The sequence below is a fragment of the Corvus moneduloides genome, chromosome Z (genome assembly GCF_009650955.1).
Source record: "Corvus moneduloides isolate bCorMon1 chromosome Z, bCorMon1.pri, whole genome shotgun sequence".
NCBI classification, from domain to species: Eukaryota; Metazoa; Chordata; class Aves; order Passeriformes; family Corvidae; genus Corvus; species Corvus moneduloides.
This window is the reverse complement of record NC_045511.1, coordinates 68,100,060-68,123,361: the sequence shown is the minus strand read 5'-3', so window position 1 is coordinate 68,123,361 and position 23,302 is coordinate 68,100,060. Positions and strand designations below refer to the sequence as shown.

The following is a 23,302-nucleotide window of genomic DNA, read 5'->3' as shown; positions in this document are numbered from 1 at the left end:
AAGGTGTGAGTCCCATCTTAAAGGTGAAAAATAATCGAAGCATCAGTGGACGCACCCAATCTCAAAAGTCTCATGCTCCTCCTTCTTTATTTAAATGAAATTTAATTAAAATAATCAAATCCAATAACAATTAAATAATTAATAAATAAAATAAATGTAATTTAAAATAATTACATTTAAATAAATTAAAAATTCACATCTCCAGCTGCTTAGGTGTTTGTATGACTACATTCTTCTCTCTTGCACTGTGGATGCAGAAGTTCAACCAACACTTACGGAGCCTTTCAACATATTTGGAGTTATTATTTTTTTTAACTGAACTGCAAGACCGATTAATTAACATTTACATTCTCACACCTTGTACTGGGCTGAGAAAGCTTTAACTGTAGACTACGTATCTGAACTGTCTGCTATGCTATTTTAAACCCACAGACAACTTACAAGGGGTCCATTGTTTCAAACTTTGTTTTGAACTTAACTGTATTTTTAAGTATCAGCTGCACACTACTGTAAAAAAACCAACTCAGCCAAAAACCAGGCTGGCAAGGAAACACTGAAAACAACACAATTCCCTCTTATTTTTCCACTTCTAGCTGCACAGCATGACTAAGAACATCAGGAGGTTGTTGCGCCACCTTCTTCCTCATCTTTACTGTAGACATGCTGCTGGTTCTCGTGGCTGATGTTTCAACAACCTAAAGCAGCTGGAAAAAAATCAAAATGAACAGAATATTTAGTACCAAGTGTACCTCTCCTTCCACAAGCTACAAAGACTGTACAGTGATGATACACCGTATGTGGACAGCTTTTCCTCTACCACAAAACCAGGAAGCAACGCAGGAGTAACTACCTCTGCCATACTACTTGGCACGCTCAGTCAGGCTTTTTCCTGCCAAAGGAATACGGTCCCAAAGCTGCAGCAACTGCTCTCCAACTTGTGGTTCCAGCTCCTAGAAAGGATCAGGAAATCCGGGAAGTTATCTGCACTGCTACTATTGAGCATACAGAAACGATTTATTACTGAATTAGGTGAGGTTGCCGGTGATTGCTTTCAAACTTTCTACAAGAGCTCATCATCCCTTTTGCTATTGGGACAAACATTAGAACTCCCAGCAGAGCAAGGTTTTCTTACTAGGGCTCAGCAGGAGATAAAAACTTTCATAAGCCACCCTGGCCTAGAGGGTGTTTGGGGTGTTTCCATTCCCAGTGAGATGTCAGTTCTCACAAAGATAATTCCAGTGAACACACTGCCTCCATACACAAGAACAGACACACCAGATACTTCGTACCTCCCACAGGTCACTCACTTACTAACTCAAGATCATTATTTTCCACATCTTTTAAGTTGAATTCCATCAAGTGTGGTGGAGAATGTGGAAAGAGAGGTCACAGGAAATACAGTGGCTGTCCTTTCCTTGTACTTCTTTCCTCCAGTTTCTTACAACTGGAGAGAGTTTCGGAGAAGAGAAGGTGAAACAAAAACTTTAGCTCTTGAGTCATCAAGATGTTTTGGGAGGGGATGGAGAGAGGGCAGAAACTGCCACAGAGAAATTCTGTGCCAATTCTCTGGCTTTTTGTAGTTGCAGTTAGAGCTTTAACAGATTTGAGAATGGTCCTAAGCTTTACTCTACCTCAAAACTCGGGATTCTCTTCAGGCTTTACAGAAAAAAGCTTTTAATTATGAACAGTTATTTGGGTGTAACAGACTGTCTAAGAGAATACATCTCAACCAAACATGGCACAAACCTCCAGAACTAAATTACAAAAAAACCCCAACAACTTCTTTTTGGAAGCATCCACCTTTAAATCATTTTTTAAACACATAAGCAAGAAACTGTTTTGATCTTATCAAAATGTCTCCATTACTTCAGCGGTAATTCTGCATTCGCTGAAGGTACAATGCACCAATGAACTGGGATTCAGATTAGCAGACACACGAACAAGTGGCGATAAACTGAACAAGCCAATAAAAAATACACAGTTCTACCAAGTAAAGAAAACTTTAGAAGAGAGTAGCATTACCTGGCCATCTCTACTTATCTGTACTTTCTTACTGTCGTTCCACGGGTTGAGCAAATGGTGTGCAAACTGAAAAGGAATGCTTTCTTTTCGGATCCAGTCCACCTTAAACACACCTCCGAAACCAGCAGATCCCCAGTCTTGACTTTTCTCACGCCCAATTGCTGAACCCATTCTAGCAAACCCCTGGGACAAAAATGGAAAGAACAGACATAATGGGACCACATCTGTCTGCGGCAGAACGAGATAAATAACTGAACTTCCTGTGAAACTTTCAAAATAGTTTCAAAGTGATTAACACACTCTCCACCATGAAGCTGGAGCTTCCAGAATGTTTTACACCTACAAAGTTAGAAGTAGCACTTCTTTTTCCACTTCAAATATGCCTTGTAGGGTTTGACCGTAAGGAATGTCTCTCAATGACAAAATTATCACTGAAGGTTTTTTGAGCTTCGTAACAGATTAAAAAGCTGTTGCAAAGCCACCTGAAGCAGAAGGCAATCAAGATGAATATTCTAGTACAGAATAGTCCGTTAGACATTCACATTCCTCGTCAGCTGTAGGTTATTTTTGCAGAAATCCATTTGTTCCTTCTCGTGTTCCCTCTACGTTAACTTTTGCATAGAATCAGGAGAGTGTAGCTGTTCTTCCAAGAAAGAAGTCAAAGTTGCTTTTATTTCCTTCTTTAGTGAAGCTGGACAAAATTCCACCATGACAAGTGTTCAGAAAGAAAATGAAAGGAACCCCAAACCCGAGATAGCATTTAACTTACTTCAGGACACCCTGATTTGCCCACACCCCAACCAAACCAGAAGTGAACCCAACCCCACAGACAACGTATCAACTCTTGAGGTGAATTGATGCCAGTTAGGATGCAGCAGTCCAAAAGATGCAGTTCACTGTGTAAATTCGCAGCACTCACTGCTGTTGTAAGACATGCAGTCCTAGATAGCTCAAGGCAGACTTACATGAGAATTAATGAAAGGAACAGTGGAAAAAAAATAAATGTGGACTAGAAAGAGACAGTTGGGACAACAGAAGATTAATAGGGAAGTTAATCCCACATTCCCACGAGGGTGCAGTGCCCTGTCACAACTGGAAGGGCAGGGCAAGGTCAACCACCTGCACTCCTGACGTCGGCGTGTCTTCCCTCCCCCGCTTCCCTGTCTGAGAGCGCCAATGCAACCGCCCATTTTCGGTATCAACTGGCTTGCTGAAAATTACTTGCCAGTATTACACCTGCGTTTGCCAAATCATCGTACACAGTATGTCACTGCAGTCCTTCAGTGGTATTGCCAAGACAGCTGTGTTTTGGTTGGTTCCTTAGATTTTCAGTTCAGCTGATTTTTACAAAGAGCTTATATATGAAGAAGTAAGTGGGCCTTTCTTTACCTGGAACAACTGAATTTAGCTGGCTCAAAGCTAATGTGCAACTTTGCACTACCAGGTCAAGTTTTTAACTTCAAACTGACCAGAGATTTGACCAACAAACTGTTGACCTATATCTCACTGAACATGAAGTCAAGACGCAGCTCTGGAAGAATCATGGCCAGCTTCCTAACTGGAAGTGAATAAAACCAGTTTTTATTAAGATTTTAATAAAGAAATGTATTGAGTTTCCTGGCTTTAGAAAGCTATGACTTGCCTGTAACTCCTTGCTCACTTACAATACACACTTTGGCATGCAAAGAGTAGCAATCCCTGACTTTGTCAGGATTTTTGGGGCGCTTTTTGTTGTTTTAGAGGATTAATGTAGGGTATAAACATTATTCTGACTCATGATGTTTGGAGGCAATTCTGTCTCTGCCTTCGAGGGACAAACTGAGCTAACTAGAAGAGCATGTTTCAGAGAAGAATTAAATGCTCTTTCTTCAGCAAGCACAGACATTTGCACACTGCTCTGCTTCTCAGAAGGCCAGGAGTCATAAGCAAAGCTGTCCACACTACACACAGTCATCTGCTGCAGCCTCCTAAACCACCAACCACTGCTAATACTTAGTTTTAGATTAGGACTCACCTGAAAGCATCCAGACCCTTGAACAGAAAATATTAAGTAAACCAGGCTGCTCTCCCAAAAGGCTCCATTCAGTTTCCCTTCATTACTTGGCGTAGTGGACCATATTCCCTTCTGTTGAGAAATATCAATGTTTTGCAAGTTGCTGCTTTTCATTATAAAGTACCGAACTGGCCTATTTTGTCTTGGTGAAGGAGATCTGCAACCCTGGAAAAAATAAATTAAATTAATAAAGACAACAAAATAAACCAGGCTTTATTTCTGAAGCTTTACACACACGAACATGGAAATCCTTGACTGTGCTCCTCCCTTCCTCCTCCAGCTTCTAGAAGAAACGTAAAATCAGCTGGTCCTGTCTGAAATGGCTGTAAAATGTATCCGACGTCTATTTTACATTTTGAAAGCACTTCTCAACAACTCCTCTGTGAGGGGCCGAAAACAAGTAGAGCAGAATAGGAGTAAAAAGTTTAGTGATTAATTACAATCTGTTTAGGCCTGACACGCCTTGAGATGGCACCAAAATTAATCATCCTAGACTGCAGCCTACAGCACACCACTCCCATTTGTACCTTCAGGAAACATGTTTTCTTCCTTTTACACTGGCTCAACCTAAAAGCTGAAAAACTCAAGAGGAATTACTAAATCCTCCAGCGAGTCCATGAGGTTTCCTTTCAGTGATCTGTTTAGTATCACTGCAGTTTACCATTCAAGTATATGGGGACAATTATGACAACAAGCTCGTTAATGTGTGCTTTGTTAAAATAACCCTCACAAAAAACCCCAAGCAGTCATAATAAGGCAGGTAACACAGATAACACAATATTTAAAGAGAATCTGTATCAATGGATGCTGTTACAGAAACAGAAAGGCAGAATCCAAAACCTTCAGAAGTGTGTGTACAATGTACTAATTTAGTTGAAAAAAATTAATACACCTTCACCATTTATTAAAAAAAAAAAATCTCATTTTTTTACTTTGGATAGCTTTACCTCAGCAGTCCACAAATACTATCTTTGCTGTATTAAACTAGCGTAACAAGGATATTTAGTCTAGATTTTAAGTTCCAGAAGGAAGCATTATGCAGCTGTTATAAATGAAAAGTTAAGTCAGGTTCCTAATTTAGCAGTAAAATACCTAAGTGTTGCAGAATGGTATCAGCAAGACATCCCTTTACTTTCAAAGAGCAGGGTGGTACTTTGGAGAACTCTACCTTTGCAGATACTGGAGAAGAAGGACCAGCACAGGGGCTGGGACAGCTACCGCTGTCTGCAGGCTTCACTGAGGACTGAGCTGATCTGTCATCTGAGGATCGTCTGGAGAGCAAAATGTCTTTTTCTTTGTACTTCTTTGGCTGGTGGAGTGCAGGAGATGTAGATTTCACCGAAACTCTAAAAAGGACATGCCTTGAGTTTCACGAGCACTCACTGAACAATTTACACACATACCTGTCAGCCTACTGCATGACCACATGTATTACAGCAACTACAACATATATTAAACACTAACTAAAAACCCATACCGGTCATGCATTGTTTTTTAATGCTACTGCTAAACCTTGTCTGCTACTTCTCAAAGATCACAATTCATGGACAATATTCCTGACTGCTCTCTCAAACAGCAGGCCCACGTATGAAATACTTCTCCGTGAAACTACAATGCAGCATAGGACAGTATCACACCTTTCAACTGTACTGCCACTATTTCCACCTCCTTATTACTAGCAGAAATTTAAGTGATGCTTGCATACATAAATTGCAACCTACAGTGTCTAGAAGACCTCAACATCTTACTTTTCAGCACTAGAGGAGTCGGAGAATTCAGTTTCTGTTGAGCTTTTTCTACTGTTGGTTGACTTCCATGTAGATGCCAAAGGAAGCTCTTCACAAGTCACAGGTCTTGGTCTCTGGCCAATTCCTGAAGGCTGCTGCAGACCTGCAGACTGTTCTTCAGCACTCAGAACAGCTGTAATGGCTCTTACAGTTGTTTCATCAGCTTGAGACCACGGTTTAGAAGGAGCTCGCATACGACGCAGGAACAAACTGTGCCACTTCTGCCTGAGTTGCAACAGCATCCCAGCAGCCTGTAATGAATTCCAATTCTGTTACAGACTGATGAAAATTACATCAGGCAGGTGAGAGTACCCTCCTCTTTCCTATCAGGCAGCACCTCGCATTCCAGTGAGAACAAGGTCCAAACTGAAAGGCAAGACCAAGGTCTTGGGGAGGGGGAATAACTCTTTAAACTTAAAGTAAGATGTTAATTTACTTTTTTCTCCTTGGACGCAAGGTAATTTTTGGAACATTTCCTTTAGCTCTGTACTAAACTTAACATTGTATTGTAAATCCACAGATTTTTTTTCCTTTTTATCTTTCTAGAAAACCCACTTTTTTCATGCTTTATGCCCTTCCTATCAAATCAATCTGTACTCACGCACTCTTCAGTCATACCTGAGGGAAAAGAGCTCTAAGTGACATTTTTCTTACACAGACTTCTGCTCAAATGCAATGACTAAATTCAGAAGACTAGAGTCTAATTCCCATGTTATCAGAAATGCTTCCATTGAAAAAAAAAATTTTAAAAATCACTCTTCTGGACATGTCTAGGACAGACAGCATTATTATTAGAGCTGGTAAGTTCCAGTGTTTCATGATCCATAAACTACCTCCTACCACAGCCACAGCTCTTCAATGACCTAAAGCCTTCTGTTTCAAAGAGGTTTTTATTTCTCCTTCTGAAATCTGATAGCAACTTTCTTTCAGCAGCTCCAGCTTCAAGTGCTCCTTTTTCGATCCGATTGTGGTTATGCTCTCAGAGAAAGAAAAACACAATATGCCAATGCGACTGTTCTCTCAGCTCCTGTTCAGATTTTGGCTATCCCAGCTCATGCTGTGGCCTGATGGAGCACCACACAGGCAGGACAGGAGGCCAGAAGGAGCAAAAGGGCCATTATGCAGCCACTGTCCCCTGCAGCCTGCTGTCCCCTGCAGCCCTTATCTTTTGTCTGGCAGTCTCTTCAGAATGTGCTCACTTGTGGAAACAGACAAAACTGCCAAGCTCAGACACATAAAACATCATATTGCCCAGAAAGTTTCTGAAGCAGATCCAACAGCATCTGGACTGCTGAGGCGTTCCTGCTCCCTCATGTGAGAGACAGGACACCCACACCCCATGATGGAGGAAGAGGGAAGAGCACTCTCACTGTTGGATTAGGTGACCAATTATTTTTTGTCTTTTTGCTCATAGGTACAAGGTTTGAAAGGTATGGGTGGTAGGTTACAAAACCTTGCGACTTGCACGTTGAATACGTGAATTCATGTGACAGCTCTGGGCCAAAGGGGATTGAAGCCCTTTAACTCTTGATGAGCTCACGAAATATGGGTTAAATCACAGAGTACTTAGTTTGACAGACCCCAACGGACCATGACATTCTTAGAGAAAATTCCTGGCTACTCAAACGTTACAAAAACCTTTTTACATCTTTTTATAATCCTTCTACATGAAGCAAACACAGGAGTGATTTCTTACGTACTTCAGGGTCCAGTTTGAGCTGAAGCCATTCATCCAGCTTCAGTAGTGCCAGATCAGCAGTTGTTTTGTCCTCCATCTCACTGTCACTGCTATCATTAGATACCCCTCCCCCTGAATTAAAGAGAAAAGGTGCATTAGCATTTCTGTATTATTTCTACTTATATACAAAAACCTGAACACTACCGTATTACCAGCAATAAATATTTTTCCTTCTAAAATTGACTTTACAATGTAAACTGTTGTAAAACTACTTCTTCTTTTCTGCAAATACACTGCAGAGTCTTTGCTCCAGATAGGAGCAATCAAGTAGCCAGACCTGCTGAAGATCCTACTGTGTAAAAACCTGTACTGATGTGGTCTGACTCAACACATGTACCTTCACCAGTATTCACAAGCCACTATCCAGCTGTTGCCTGAAGCTGTTTGTAAAACCACACGTGGCTCTATTTCCTAGTAAAAGAGCAGATTTTTTTACTAGATTACTAGATAAAAACCTAGTAAGAAAAAAAAATTATAGATACGTATGGCTATTAATTAGGAATCCTTATTTCCTAGAGCGCAATTCAATCAGCATGAACACCATTCTAAGGTCAACAGTTTAAAAGCAAGACAGAAAAGCTTCACAAATAAGTTGGACTTTTAGTTTGATTCAACCTAGAGAACTAGCAGCAGTTATTTTTGCTTCCATTCCTACAGCACTCCATTTAAATAAGAAAAAAAAGGAAATTTCTATGTATTCTCCATTACTTCTAGTTAACAGCACAGCTAATGGACATTAGAAATTATCAGTGGAAAATACCTTGAAAATGCATGTGTCAGCTAGAAGCAGTATGTCTTGTTTGCCACATTGATTGTTTCTAAATTATTCAGTTTGAATAATCTGGTCTGAAGTATCAAATAAAGCAGTCTGGAGAAAAAGAACACACATGCTATGCTTCTCAGTACTAGTATTATCATTAGACACTGTGGCTGCATTCTCTCCTTACAAACTGCACTGTAGTTTCTGAGACCCCAGAACTGTGTCAATTATGGATATGAATCTGTAAGGAATCCCAAAACTGAGACATTTGTTACAGAACCTACAAACTATTCCTGAATAGCTACAAGAATCATTACACTGTTATTTCAGAAGTCGCCAACATATGCATTAAAAATGATTGAAAAAGAAGCTTTGCACATCACACACTGGTGCATGCCAATGGAAACATTCCAAATCCACACTCCAGCGTACCTCGGAAGGCTGAAGATGCCTGCAAGGCGTTACTTGGCAGTCTGGCTGGTCCACAGAAGAGGGACACGGTGACAGGTGTCACAACAGAGCAGCACCTGATGTTTGCTGTCTTGCGAGCTCTCGTCATTTTGTCATAGATAAGCCAGTCTGTAGGGAGGGCCTGGATGGCTGCAGCTTGTCCATCTGCTGGGGGAACCTGTGCAAGAGCAGATAAGACTGGGCTATTATACCCTCTACCTGTAGTTAGCATACATTTTAACATCTTTCTTATTTTATCCAGAGACATTGTGGATGCCTCAACCTGGCAGTGTTCAAGGCCAGGCTGCGTGGGGCTCTGAGCAACCTGGACTAGTGGAAGGTGTCCCTGCCCATGGCAGGGGGCTGGAATGAGATTAAGCAAATATGCAAATAAAAAAGCATGAGAGAATTCAACCAGATGCACAAATTATCCTACCACCATGAAACAAAATACTTTGCTTTAAAAAGAGATGTTAAAGAAGAAAAGTTTCAGAGCAGAACTTCTTGCTTTTAAGAGATTATATCTTTACAACAATTTTACAACTAGGGGTGTTTTTTTGTCATTTTGCCTTGTTCCATCTAGAGAAAGGACTAATTGAAACAATGGAAAAATGAACCAACTCCAATTCTACCAACTGGTAGGAAAAGTATTTTCTAAAGCTGCAGTGTTTAATGCCCTTGCTGCTTTTAAAGTACTGACAACTAGGAAAAGACGTTTCTAAAACATCTGATAGATTCTAGTGCTCTATTTTGTGAGCTATAAATTCAAAGTGATTTTACCTTGTTATACTGAGATTGACCAAGAACAGAGGTAGGATGAAATTGCACCTTCTTCTCCTTTGGTTCAGTCAACACCAGGCTTTCTCTGTCTACGTGCACAAGATTGGGATACATCCCGGCCACTAAGGCAGCTTTAATTACAGCCCAGTTCTCAGAGTTAGTATTAACATCTCTAATATCAGCTCCTCCTCTGGCTCTCACAAAACCTGTCAGAAGAACAGGACAAAACGGTGCCATGTTAGCTTGTGTTTGGTTCCCAAAAGGAATTTGAAAACAAAGGTGAAATAAACTACTAATTTGTTGCATCTTTCACCGCTGCCAACCTTAACAGCATCAAGAAGAAACCATTACACTGAAATCCCTCCCGATAAGGGGTTGTAGACTAACACAGAATACAATTACTTTCTACAATACAAAGACACTTCCTATGGGAATAATTTACTAAAACATAATGACCCAAAGAAATTCATCTTGACACTGAAATGCAGTGCCATGTGGAGATGAGGATGCCTCCGGTTAGATCAGCCGCACTGCCTCATCTACACCACACCCCGCATCAACGTGTACGTGAAGGTCTGATTCAAATTAAGTAAGAAAAATGACACCAGTGAACATTATTTCTGTTACAAGTTCTACAGGCTGGACTTTAAAACGAGGTTAAAATTTCTTCCAAGCTGTTTACCCGAGGCTCTAAGCTGGCCGAGCAGCTGTGTTCTCATTCCTACGATGATTTCCATCGTGGCTTGGGATAGGAAGTTCTTTTCACAGAAGGCTCTCTCCCAGCCATCAGCGCGCGCCTTCTGCCACGCCTGAAAACGTTTTTTACATTTGCCTATCAGTTTGACTAACTAAAACTAAAAAATGTATTTTAAAAAAATTACATTTATGTCAATAAAATGAAGGCAAAACCCACTCTGGAAGTAAATGCATCAAACTAGATTTTTTTTCTAATTTCAAGAATTAGATTCTCTTTACCTGTTCACTCCAGTGATCATTATGTCAAGTTAAAATGATTAATTCAATAAAGATCATTACATTAAGATCACGATTTGAAGTTATCAGTGTAGTAGGATGTAAAGAGCCACACTGTTGGCACACGGCTGGAACGCTCACAATCTTATAAGGTTTGGAAACATCAACAAAACATACCACAGAAAGTGTTCCCTCACACATTGATGAGTCCAACACACAGGAAAGCCACTAGGCAAAAATAACGTCTTCTCCAAGGCCTTAATCACAGTCCAGCACTCTACATCCAAGTTGACTGGTACATTATTTGCCTTGATGGGTGATCTCCTGTGATGAGTACTCTCTGAAATGAAATCCTACCTGGAAAGCCCTGAGCAGGGCCATGTGGTCACTGAACGTCCCTGCAGCAAAACGCTTCCTGCACAGCATGGCTGCACGCTTTTGGGAGGCCAGCGTGGGCAGCACAAAAGGGTCTTGGCCGGCAAGAGCACAGGCAATGGTCAGAACAGGATCCAGGCACTTCAGCACAACAGCATACAACACCATTTTACCCAGGTGTGGCTCTACAGGTAATTCAGTGAGGTGGTAACCAAGCTCAGTGAGATCTTCCCAAGGGTCCATGGCATCTATGGTCTGTTTATAAACAAACAAACAAAGGAGAGGGGGACAGGGACAGTGGACTAAATCAGTTTACAGTGAAAGCAGAAAGGATGTGAATACCGGGCATTAACCAGACTTGTTCCCAAACACTAAAACAGCAAGTCCAACTATTAACAGAGACGACTTTGAATCACTCTCTTCTCTAACATGGAAAAACACATCCCCCACACACAAAATGAAAACAGACAATAAACAAAAATTCAAAACATCCTGAAGTAATTAAAAGCAGCTTCAGTACAAACAGAAGCCAGTAAGATAGGCTGCTACACCACAAATATGGAATCAAATGAAATTCCCACCTAAACCTATTCCTTTCCTGACCTTAAGCATGTGCACAGCATTTCTGACAGTTACAGCAGGCGGAGGATCAGGAGCTTTCATAAGAAAGTCCACAACTGGACAATTAATTGGAGCCAGAAGCTTTGTGTATAAACAAATCTCCTGCAAGTTCAAAGGCAGAAGAAAAAAAGGTTACTAAGACTTGGAAACAAACCCAACACACGATTTTTTGCAATTAATAGTATGGTTTGATGACATTAAATTTTTTAAAGTTACAATTTCAAACTGAACATGCACCTGAAGTGGCATTCTTAGAAGTTCTGGAGACTGAAATTCCAACATATTCTGAAATCGGAGCCTGCTGAAGAGACGAAAACAGACTCCAGGCTGACAGCGCCCAGCCCTTGAAAATAAAGTATGGGAAGTTGTGAAAATTAGGATTTTTTTCTAAAAAAAACCCCAACCAACCAAAAGCCAGCAAAGAGACACGGAAACTTAGAACGGAAAAGCAGAAGCAGTTCTGTGAAGAAGGTGTTGCTAAGTGTAAGTCACACACAGACTGTGAGTTTTCCAAGCGTGGATTATTTTTTGATGGCATGGAAATTTTTTATTGTAATTTTAACCCAACACTGAGAAATCTGGAGAAACAAAAACAAGGCTTATCTAAGTAAAGGCTGTGGGTTTTTTGCTAACCTAAGACCAGTCCAAATCTCAATCATCCTTTGCTGTAAGGAATCTAAGCTGCGAACTTCGTTTCTTCCCTGCGCATCCCCCAAACTCAAGTTACTCTTGGAGTAAAAGGCAGAATAAAGATTAAATAGCTTGTGACTGAAGGGACAGAGACAGCAAATTCTCACATCCACACAGAAATACTTGAAGCTTAATGCCAACAGAATTGATGAAACGGGCATTTGTTGCTACAAAACTTCCAAGCCCTCACCTACAGTGTAGGGAAGAATATGATCATGGCCTGTTAAGTCATGGATAGTTTGGAGAAAGTGAAATAGGCAGTCCTCTGCCCAAAGACAAGGTGTGAAAACAGGTGGACACTGTGACTGCTGGTGCTACGTGGGAGAAAGAGGAAGGAGAACAAATTAATGTAGAGGAATTCCTTGTGGAACAGGGGCATGAGATACCCCAGGAGAGCTTGGGCATCCCAGGGCTGTTGCAGAAGTAGCCCTGACGGGGCCTCAGGCTGAAGACAGGCTTGCAAGGCACCTGCTAGCTGGCAGCCTTGAACAGCCTTGGGAAAAGGCACACACTGGTCAGCTCCCCCGCTGCTTCGAGGCTTTCTCATGGGAAAGGGGCGTGAACTTTGAAAAAGTCTAACTTGGTGAAGGTAAACAATAAAACGGAGCACGATGCTCAAATCGTATCGGTGTTCGTGTCGTGTCTCTGGCTGGCTCTCCTGCACCCAGGAGCCCCCCCCGCTAAAAATTAATGGGGTGGAAAACAACCTAGACCTTTGGGAAATGCCTGAGCATCACTTTTCTACAACTTGGGAAATGATTCCAAGGAAATACATGCTGACCCCTACTCATCTGCAGAGAATGAGTGCTGGCCATTGTCCAACACGACACTGGACTAGGCTAGAAACAGTTATTATGCTGTGTGCTTTATTCTTAACACACAGGACGGTGGAGATCTGCGAAATAAGAACCATTATGAGGCATTTATTACCTGCCTTTTCTCTGGATAGCACTGGCTTTTGAAATCCACCCCATTCTTAGCACTGTAACACAGCTCAGTGCATCAAAAGACTTCTATAAAAACAAAGAAAGGAACATAAGCCCAAGACTGAATAGGGCACATGAAATAGAAGTTACTAGTTATTTAGATTACCAACAAAAGTTCTCTGAAAAGTATGACATAGTAATATATACAGCAGCTTCTGGCACAAAGATATCGTCTCAGTTTCCCGTGAATTTATGATGGTACCTCCTTTGCAGTATCTTTGTGCTACACAGTTTTCAAAATTAAACTTTTTCTAGTCAACAGGCAATTGCAAGTCAGTAAAAGATACGTCAGGTCTGCGTCCTGAGATATCACAAAGCAAGCAAAAATACATTATTATACCAAATAAAGTTTTCCTCTTTATCTCACTTGGAAATTACCTCCTTATTTTCCTAGATTTGATGTAAAATTACCAAAAGAAATTGTATTATAAGAACTTCAGAAATTTGGTGTGTGGATCTCCTACGAAATCCAACTCCATTTTCAAAGCCATACACTAGGTCTTAAATTGCCTCGTTATGTTATCTCACTTTTCTTGAACAAGTAACTTAGGAATAGGCATGCAACACACCCAAAAAAGTGCTTAAAAGCTTAATGGGTTCTTTTTGGACTTGACACAATAGTAGGACAAAAGGAACTCCCAGTGTCCTCCAAGTCTCAGGAAGGTGGTGGTCTAAACGGAGGACTTGTTTTAAAAATCAAACCGAAATACTGAATTACAAAAAAAAAAAAAGATCCATCAACACCTCAACCTACGTTAGTTTTTACAGGGCTTTTAGACAGCTAGCTATTTACAGTGTTTGTCATAAAACAAATGGATGAGTGAGGTCTCAGTGAGGTCTGTTGCCTGACAGGCACTAGCTCTCAGCCTACTGATAAGTTAAAAAAAAAAGCTCTCCAAAATTTATGCACCGTGTGTTTTAGAATGGCACTAGGAAGTTCACTTCCCAAAGACAATTTAAGGCAGCCGTACCTCTTTCACCTTGCCTGAGTCAATGACAAACACAACATCACTGACTGTTACGCTGGTTTCTGCAATATTAGTAGAAAGAATCTGCAATGAAAAAAACAACCAAACAACCAAAACTATAGTAACTGTAGAAGCAAAGGCAAAATAGATCACTGTCGCATCTGACCAAGCCCTCTGATACTTGCAATTTTGCGGACGCCAGAAGGTGGAGTTTCAAGCACTTTTTTCTGATCCAAAGTCTGCACACTCGAATGAAGCATGAAAACTTGGTATCTAATGCAAGACAAAAAGCACGTTTTAAGGATCCTTTAAAGAAGCAATGGAAAGCCACAGAAACTAAAGGTTTTACCTGGGAGCATTATCAGCAAATCTCTTGTCATCAAAAAGAATGCGGTCCCTCAGGCTCACTATCTCATCATATCCAGGAAGAAATATTAAAATGGCTCCTAAAGACGGAAATGCGTTTGCAGAGTTAAACAGAAGATTCAAACATATGTCAGCGCCACGTAGACCAGCACTCGGAAGGTTTTAACTTTTGGGGATTTCCAAAGAGTGAGCAGGATTCATCAGAAGCTGAATCCACAACAATTCACTGGGAGTGTGGGTATTTACCTACCCGCATCACAGCTACGACAGATGCTGTGGAGTAAGTGCATGGTCAGATCCAGATCCACTTTTTCATCATCAAAGCTGTGATGATAAGCTGTCAGTAGCTCTCTGTCCTCTGCACTAAGGTCACTACCACTTTTTTGGACCAGGGAACTTTCATCCAGATTTCCAAATCCAAATGAAGCACTGTAATAAAAAAATACGCAGAAGGCTGTTCCCTCCAGGTTTGCATTCAGCCATCAACTCAAACTTAGATCAAGACCAACATGACCACCGGTCTTGAATTTTTATTTTTAAGTGTAGCAGAAGAGAATCACAGTACTAGTACTGTTCACTGACTTAAATGTTAACCCAACAAAGCATGCAACTTCCAATTTTCAGTGTTAACTTTAGTTTTCTTAAACTTCATTGAGACACAACCGTAAGTGAATGAAAGTTTGAAGACATTTCTCGTTTATCAGTTCAAGGAAAAATATTTAAAAGATACGTATTTTCCAAAAATTTCCCACTAGCAGAAACTACACTAAGAGAAATTAGAATAATGTAACCTTTACAAAACACTACCTCAACTCTGATAGCTTAAGTCAATCAAAGAAGCATTCTTGAATGGCCTAGTGTACACGTTACTGCGATAAAGTTTCTTTACTACGTCTATTGTGTATCAACAATACACAGATAAAAACACGTGACAGATTTGTTTCCAAAATAAGCATGTGAAGATAAAATGGTTCATAGTATAGAATCAGCAAGTTGTGCTAACCTAAACAACATGACACTGACTACAAACGTTTTTGTTCTTTGCTTTTGAAATATTCCTATTCTCAAAAAAAAGGTATTGCTATTTAGCCCAGATTTTAAAGCATAAAAAGCTAAAACCTGCTCTGATTAAAAGAACACAAACCTCAAATTTCCCTTCACCACAACTCCTTCCGCAAAGCAGTTACAGCTCACCTGTAGGATTCCAACAGATCAACAACCTCTGTCTGTCTGAAGCGCCTAGCCCAGTCCACAGCCGTCCTGAAAGAGTGGCACAAGTATTCTGACCAGATTTTCCACTTCAAAAGACGAGTATGAATAGCACATCATGCGAGGAGACAGCTGGCACCACACTTTTGTGTCCATTTCTGTATTGCTAGCAATGCTGTTACTGCTGGATCTGCAACTTCCCATTCTGAAGTGCATGAACACGCGTAACAGCGACCCGATTTTCAGGTAACTCAGTTCCTTACCACACAAGAGTGTCAGTTTTACACAGGAGGACAACACAAACACGCACAAGGAAACGTGGAACAAGGAACAGTGTGCCATTCCTTTAAAAAGCCCACACCAGTGTGCAGAGATCAGACCTGCTTGTTTGCAGTACCCTTTAAGTCGTCCCAAAAAGTCACACCCCAGGCGTTTTTCATCAAAATGTGGGAAAACACTGGGCTATTTCATGCCTTTCAGAAGTTGTCCTCCTCACAGTGCAGTTCACTGGTTTACCTTTAAACTGCATTCCTTCCCAAGTTTTTCAAGTGTTGGAACAAATATCAGAGCCCTGGAATCCTAATTCTTAGCCTTCCATACTACAATTACTTACTGTACTTCCTGTTTATATGAAGACACACTTCATGACCACAAAGCTTGAGTCTCTACAGATTCACAAATATTTTTACATGCTACAGCATATTTAGAAGCATAACACAAAGATCTTCTTACACAGGTAACTCCATGAAAATAAGAATCACCAAACATTCTGGTGGAATCCAGCAGATTACAATCTTTCCACTAACCAGTGTCTTAAATAAGACACACTGAAACCAAGCTTATAGCCCATAATCAAGACTGTGTAATTAAGAATTCCATGTAGAATTTATGGAAAACAATGTGCTTCAACAGAAGTTAGAAATGGTTTAGGCTGTCAAAATCTATAGCTCTTACAGCAGTCTGGTAAGTTAGCAAATTAATTCAGATGTTACAGAATTTTCTTTCTCTCTCCTATGTTGACAAATAAATCTATCTTTTGGTTTCTCTGTTTGTTTGTTACCAGCCATTGGATGATTTGCAGTGGATACTTGCTCCCATACTGATCAGCTGTTCTACTTGACTCAAAAAGCCTCTCCCTGAAGAAATCATCAGAGCAGTCGCACCAGTCTCACTGTGCCTATAATCAACTGAGAAGTAAAAAAAAAAAAAAAAAAATCAGCAAACCCAAGAGAAATGGTTTTTTTTTTTCAAAATATTCTACAAATATTGCTTTCAAATTCCAGCCCAAAGAGAATTTGTTTCCTCACTCATCTCTGCAGTCAGCTCATGGGAATTCCACATTGTTTTAGAAGCACACTTCTGCCAATACTTCAAAACAACAATGAACTGAACAACTCATTAATTCTGCTAGCCCTATTCATTTTTTCAGTAGGCATCAGAATGCAAAAGTAACAACATTTGAAACTGAAGATGAAAGTAGCCATAGAAATTTAAATGAATTTGTGGTTGCTTTTTTGTTATGTAATAACATACAAAACTTACCACTGACATTTTCAGTTAAAATTAGATGGAACACCTGAGCAAAGGAATCAATATCTTTATGCAACCAGATGTCAGACAGACAGGAATCCATTTCTTTTACTATCCACGGTTCAAGGCAATTCACATCCTTTTCAGCCTGAGGAGAAAAAACAACACTGAAAGATGAATCTCTTCCAAGAGGTGTCTTTATTCTCACACATTACCCACAAAGAATTTGAACAGCTAGTTTTCCCAGCAGCAATCAGAAATCCACCACTCAGGCATCAGTTAAAGCACTGACTGCGTCCTATGCAAGTACTCACACAGGGGCAGTCGAGCCATTTGATCTGAGGAAAAGCTGCGTACAACCACCGTAACCGGAAAGCCCACTTCAGCCAGAGCAGCTCGTCCTAGCAAAGCGACCCTTAAAACGTGTTAATACCTGAGAGCCTACGGCGCTTCAGATAACACACTTTAAACGGCTAGTAATGGAACACAAACATAAACTTCTCTTGCAACAAAAGGAAAATCTTACCAGTTGATTAAATACTGTGTCACCACCATCATCCAACAGACTGTACTCTTCATTTGCCCTTGGAACTGATTTTTGTCTCCGACATGCCAGTTTGTTGGTGTTTTCTTGAGCGGAACACCACTCAGCAAGAGTGGTTTTCTGTTTCTCTTCTAGAATGCAAAGTATTTCCCAAGAAATTTTGAGAGTCATCTTTATTATCCATTGTTTTCTATTAAAAAATAATTACAGCAGCTCAAAGTTTTACCTATTCAGCTTTATTTAATCTACAATGCTGCTACAGTCCAACATAAATGACGTGTTTAAGGGTACCCAAAGGGCACCACTGCAAACAAGTGCTGTGAGAAGAAGGCAAACCCCACCATTTTGGTGTTTAACCCCCTAAGCCTCCATTATTCCAAATTACTGCAGTCAAAGGAGCTTCCTAAGGAATTACCTTCTACACAATCTCAGCCCAGATCTTTCTCCAGAAGTGGAATTCCGGAGACAAGTGATACAGCCCCTGCACGTAACAACTTATTTTTGCATGCAAGTGGAAGAAACAGTAGAAGACACCAGTGTCTAACTGAACTTTTCTATCCACAGGGATCAGAGCTGAGCACTGGGATAAACATCCAGTTAGGACTGTATGTTTTAGCTTGGGGTTTGCCTTTTTTTAAAATTTTCTTTAAATGATCATTAGGATCATGACTTTCAGTTGCCAGAAAAACTGCTGAAGTAATAGCTACCTAATCAACTGAAAACCAATTATATTTAGTTTAAGAGTGTGAATGCTTATTTAAAAATACATCCACGTCTGAAGAATCCAGTGAAAAATACTAATAAGAACAACTTGTACATTTTGTGCAAGGTGTACAAAATCCTGCCTCCTTTAACAGCTGCACTTGAATTTGCACCCAAAGGTACAGAGCATCCTCTGCTCCTGTAGTTTTCATGTGGGCAGAGCCCCCAATTATATGTAATTCTACACCATAATAATTAGAAAAAATAAGACATTTATCAACTGAAAGTAAAAAGAACGCAACCACTAAACCAAAGTGAATTTTCTTCTTTAATTGCATGAACTTCCATGAACATTACATTTCAATAATGCAAATGCTGAGAGCTTAAAGACACTTGCTGGCATCTAATCACGTCTCACTTCATCTCCTGACTTTGGAATTTTAACACAAAATCATCCTGTTAATCGTTTGTTCAATCAAGCAATGCTTCTCATTGCCAACCCTTACGATTAACTAGGTCACCAACCTTGCTGCTTCTCTTTTTTGTACTTTACCATCCCTTTGTTTGTATACCCAGTGCTTCGCAAAATGTCCTCCAGAAACATCTCTTTAACTTCAAAAGGTCTTCCTTGGACTGAAAGTACAAAAATTCCATAAAAGACGAGATATTCCCCAGCTTCACTTAGAGCATTATTTTTTTAAAAAAATTATCTTCAGTGGAGTTCATTTTTCTTAAAATTATACAAAACATTTCCAAAGTCAAATGCTATCTTGTTTCTCATTAACCTCTTCAATTATATCAGCTGTTATAGCAAGAGATGTTCATAAGATTCAGAGTTATTAACTGCAATTTTTTCAAATGAGAAGAAGAAAACAGCCATTTTTGTTTAGGGTTACAAACAAGAACTCACCACGTAAGCCTGCCACCTGGAGTAAAAATACAACTATTTAACAAGCAATTAATACAGCTTTGTGCAAGACTCCACAAGGAGACAGTACATCTTTGTGTTGAACTACTTTCTTTCATGAGAAGTATGCGAGGAGATAAGACTTTTCTCAGCGTCCTCAACTGATTCAGCAAAGCTGGGCTTTCTTTACTCAATACTTCTGGACAGATGAGACATCCCAGTGGTCTTTACCTCCTAATAATTTATCCTTCTTTTTCAACATGACTCTTTTCTAGACCTTATCTGTGAACACTAAAGGATGCTTTTCGCATGAAGAATTCAAATCTTGACATTTTGATTTCTGGTACCTTAAGATGACTTTAGATCACTCAGGATTTTCCTTCAGAAAGAACCATCTACAGTTCACATACTTCGAGAAGCTGTCATAGAGGAAGCCTTCCAACACCCAGCACAAACTCTGTGTACTACAGCAATCCACAACTACAAAATGTTGGTTTCTGTGGTCAGGATTTTGTCAGCCATATTGCTGAAGGAGAAGCAAACCTTTTTCATTACATTAACAGACAGAAGTCTAAAGCCACTTCTTTTAATTCTTAAATTCTCAAAAACAAAAAAGGAAAAAACATCTTTCCAATTGCTATTGGCCTGCTACACAACCAGCATAACCACTGTGGTAAACTGGAGCGACTCTCAGCAGAATTTCCAAAACAAATATACTCATCTAAAAGAATAGGAAGCTGCAAGAAGAGTAAACTGGAAAGCCACACAGCAATCACAGCTGAGGCTCTCCCTTGCAAAAAAAAATTCAGAGAACATGAAATCATGTGTAATTGAGACAGATTCCTGTCTCAAACAAGTTGCAAGCCTCATTTTACTAGGCAGAAGTTCAGAACTGGGAACTAGAAAGAAACACTTCTATCTGTAAAAAAACCAACGAGGTTTCCTTGTCACGAACATTTGCTAAAACAAACCAATAACTGATTCCACCCATTTCCTAGAAATGTTGAGATTTTTAAAAAAACAGGCTGACATGCAGAGAGTCTACCTGATTGTCAAATAAAGCATTTCTCTTAATAGCTACGGTTGAAAATACAATAAACTTGGACATCATTGTTGAAAAAGGAAGAGGACTGCAAGCTGCCAGAGGAGGTCACCCATGCAGAAAACCTGCAAGCCAGGAGGGTGGGAAAAACAAAACAAGCCCACGCAAACCCCCCATCTCCCACACATCTGTATTTTGCCTCTCCTAAAGATCAGTCAAATGAAATTAAAGCAGCAATAATGGGAACTTTTCTTTGCATCTGAAAGTCATCTAACTGCAGGTAACCGAGGCTGACCATAAACTAACAGAAACTGGATGTCTTTTCTGAGTATTTACCCAGAGGAACAGCTACTAATTTCCTTTAAAACAAAGAATCATGTGATTGAAGCAGGAAACCAAACCTGCCTAGGCCTCCTGTATTTCTCAACTGAACAGGTACAGTTATCTGCGATTCGTCCAGTAACAACCTTTATGAGATCTGAAGAATTAGAATCTGCTGCAATGTATTAATATGCATCACACTAATGTAGCTCCTAAGTCCTGTACCAGCACGGAGACAGCACTTCAGTAACCTTTTCCTACTTCTTGAATTAAACGTGGAGAGGGCCAGGACATTCCTGCATTCACAGAACTTCCATCGATAAAAACACTTCCCTCTGAAGCAGGCGCAAATAGTTAAGAAACAAGAAACCTGAAGACACAAAGAACAGGCACTGCTGTAATTCTCAGTGTATTCACCACGTGCCTTTACTCAGAGTAGTTTGCTACAGTTCACTGAAATCTGTGAGTCTGGGGCAGTTATATTCAGATTTAAGAGTTAAGAGAAGTACTTACTGTGTATTACTGGGCAGCTTCCAAAATACCTAATAAAAAGATTTGCATCTAGAGCAGCACTAGAAATAATTAGTTTTAAATTATTCTGGTTTTGCAGCACATCTCTCAGTTTTATTAGCAAGAAGTCGCTGAACCTATCCCTCTCATGTACTTCATCCTGTAATAAAAGGAAAAAAAACAAGAGATAAACAAACATCACAGATTCAAGATCATAACTTCTGACAAATACAAACCTTTTTTTTTAAAAAATAAAATACATGATTTGGTGGTACATTACAGAGGCCTTAAAATGTGTAAATCTAGCTTAAGGTAAGGGTTTTTTTTTAAACTATCCACAAGCAAAAAAAAAGTTTCAAAAAGTTTTTATCAGAGCAGAGCACGCTGCAATGCACAAGCCACACACACCTTAATCAGAGGCCAAAGTAAATGTCTGAAAGCTCTCTAATTTTGTACTGGAAGCCAAATTTAAAGAAAAGGTCACAAACCACAAATCCTACAAATCTTATTTTAATAAATTCTCACTTCACAACTGAAGAGCATTTAAAGAAATGAATGACACCACATAATCAGAAAAAAAGACATTGCTTAGACAAGTCATACACAAAGCCTATAAATTAAGGACGTAACTGGTTAATCATCTTTGTCATTCTTCTGTTTTGTTTTGTATTATGAATGAATGAAACAAGGACTCAAATACAAGGTTTGTAGGCTGACATCAAGAATTAATAGACCACTCTCATGCTTTTTTAACTCTGATAAACAGGTAGGCACCTAAACTTACCACGACTTTTTTGTCTTCAGTAGTGGAATACTTAAATCTTGCCATAAACATTCTGGTTCCCCTTACTTATGGAATTCCACAATAGGAATATTAACACAATCATAAATGAATGCTCCTGAACAATTTGCTAGCAATTAGATTGCACATTACCTTGGAAACACTGGGCAAACAAATGGACTGAAAACCTGGTATTGCTGAAACAAATACACGATAACAGAAATTCTGACACAATCATATCAAACCACATCTAAGCCTCCCTAAGGCTTTTCTGCTGACAGAGGAATTTCAGAAAAATTTACACTTCTGTCCTCCTCAACTCCTCCTGATTCCACACCTAATTACTGGCATGAACATAAAATAAGACGTTTTTCCAGGGAAAAACACAAGCAAACACACAGAAAAGCACCAAAACGCACAAAACATGCATGCTACACTAAGGACTCAGAAAGTCTTTAAAGTCAATTCAGATTCCACCAAACAAAACCACCGAAAACGCTCAGCAAATTTGAATAAAACAAACGAGGACCTCATTTTCCAATTAACAAGCAACACATGAAAGACCACAGGATGCTCACCACAATCACATGCGTCACAGTGGAGAGGGTGCTGTCTCCTGCCATCAGCGTGCGAAGGAGCATGTCATTAGTGCAGAATGTTACCAGCGTCTTTGGAGAAACCCTATGGAACAGAGCACAGAGACGACTCAGGGGTTTTGCACCACTCAAAGGCTGCTAGCAGCTTTCCATGGCTCAAAAATTAAGCAGCTGCTGACCAGAAGAGACGTTACAGTTCTCTCACCAAAGAACTCCTGCATACCACTTGTTTTCAAACTGTGCCTATTCCCAGGCATTTCCTAACAACTCTTAGTGCTTGCGCTCCTAACTTTGAACAATGGATTAATTGGAAACATCAAATTTTAGTAAGTAAGAAAGTTAAACAGAACCATGAGAAACAGTCATTCTCCATGTCATTCCATTTACTAGAAAATCCCATGTGGAAAACCAGGTTCCAATTCCTCAGCATATGCTTGGATATAGCCTTTGTATTTGCCTACACGTGGTGGGATGAGCCTGGCTGGATGCCAGGTGCCACCCAAGCCACTCTATCCCTCCTCTCCTGAGCTGGGCAGGGGAGAGGAAATACAATGGAAGACTCACAGGGTCAGGACCAGGATAAGGAGAACAC

The 23,302-nt window shown here is 40.0% G+C and overlaps 1 protein-coding gene across 5 annotated transcripts in view; it reads right to left on the bottom strand.

Moving 5' to 3' along the window:
* Positions 1–297: 297 nt before the first annotated feature.
* The window catches only part of LOC116437908 (3'-5' RNA helicase YTHDC2-like), a 49,412-nt gene continuing 26,407 nt past the window's right edge, over positions 298–23,302 (bottom strand). For 4 of the 5 annotated variants that reach the window (XM_032096265.1, XM_032096267.1, XM_032096263.1 and 1 more), the window contains 25 exons: positions 22,693–22,795; positions 21,337–21,493; positions 19,079–19,186; positions 17,834–17,982; positions 17,320–17,455; positions 16,838–16,964; positions 15,763–15,828; positions 14,819–14,997; positions 14,552–14,648; positions 14,388–14,475; positions 14,206–14,286; positions 13,179–13,261; positions 11,796–11,901; positions 11,541–11,660; positions 10,920–11,192; positions 10,273–10,399; positions 9,591–9,796; positions 8,793–8,988; positions 7,563–7,672; positions 5,824–6,113; positions 5,244–5,421; positions 4,037–4,240; positions 2,023–2,205; positions 851–950; positions 298–704 (listed from right to left, as the gene is read on the bottom strand). In XM_032096265.1, the coding sequence (XP_031952156.1) occupies positions 861–950; positions 2,023–2,205; positions 4,037–4,240; positions 5,244–5,421; positions 5,824–6,113; positions 7,563–7,672; positions 8,793–8,988; positions 9,591–9,796; positions 10,273–10,399; positions 10,920–11,192; positions 11,541–11,660; positions 11,796–11,901; positions 13,179–13,261; positions 14,206–14,286; positions 14,388–14,475; positions 14,552–14,648; positions 14,819–14,997; positions 15,763–15,828; positions 16,838–16,964; positions 17,320–17,455; positions 17,834–17,982; positions 19,079–19,186; positions 21,337–21,493; positions 22,693–22,795 (3,457 nt within the window). In that variant the 3' untranslated portion in view covers positions 298–704; positions 851–860. The remainder of the gene's footprint in view (positions 705–850; positions 951–2,022; positions 2,206–4,036; positions 4,241–5,243; positions 5,422–5,823; positions 6,114–7,562; positions 7,673–8,792; positions 8,989–9,590; positions 9,797–10,272; positions 10,400–10,919; positions 11,193–11,540; positions 11,661–11,795; positions 11,902–13,178; positions 13,262–14,205; positions 14,287–14,387; positions 14,476–14,551; positions 14,649–14,818; positions 14,998–15,762; positions 15,829–16,837; positions 16,965–17,319; positions 17,456–17,833; positions 17,983–19,078; positions 19,187–21,336; positions 21,494–22,692; positions 22,796–23,302) is intronic. The other variant, XM_032096264.1, reaches the window with a different exon arrangement.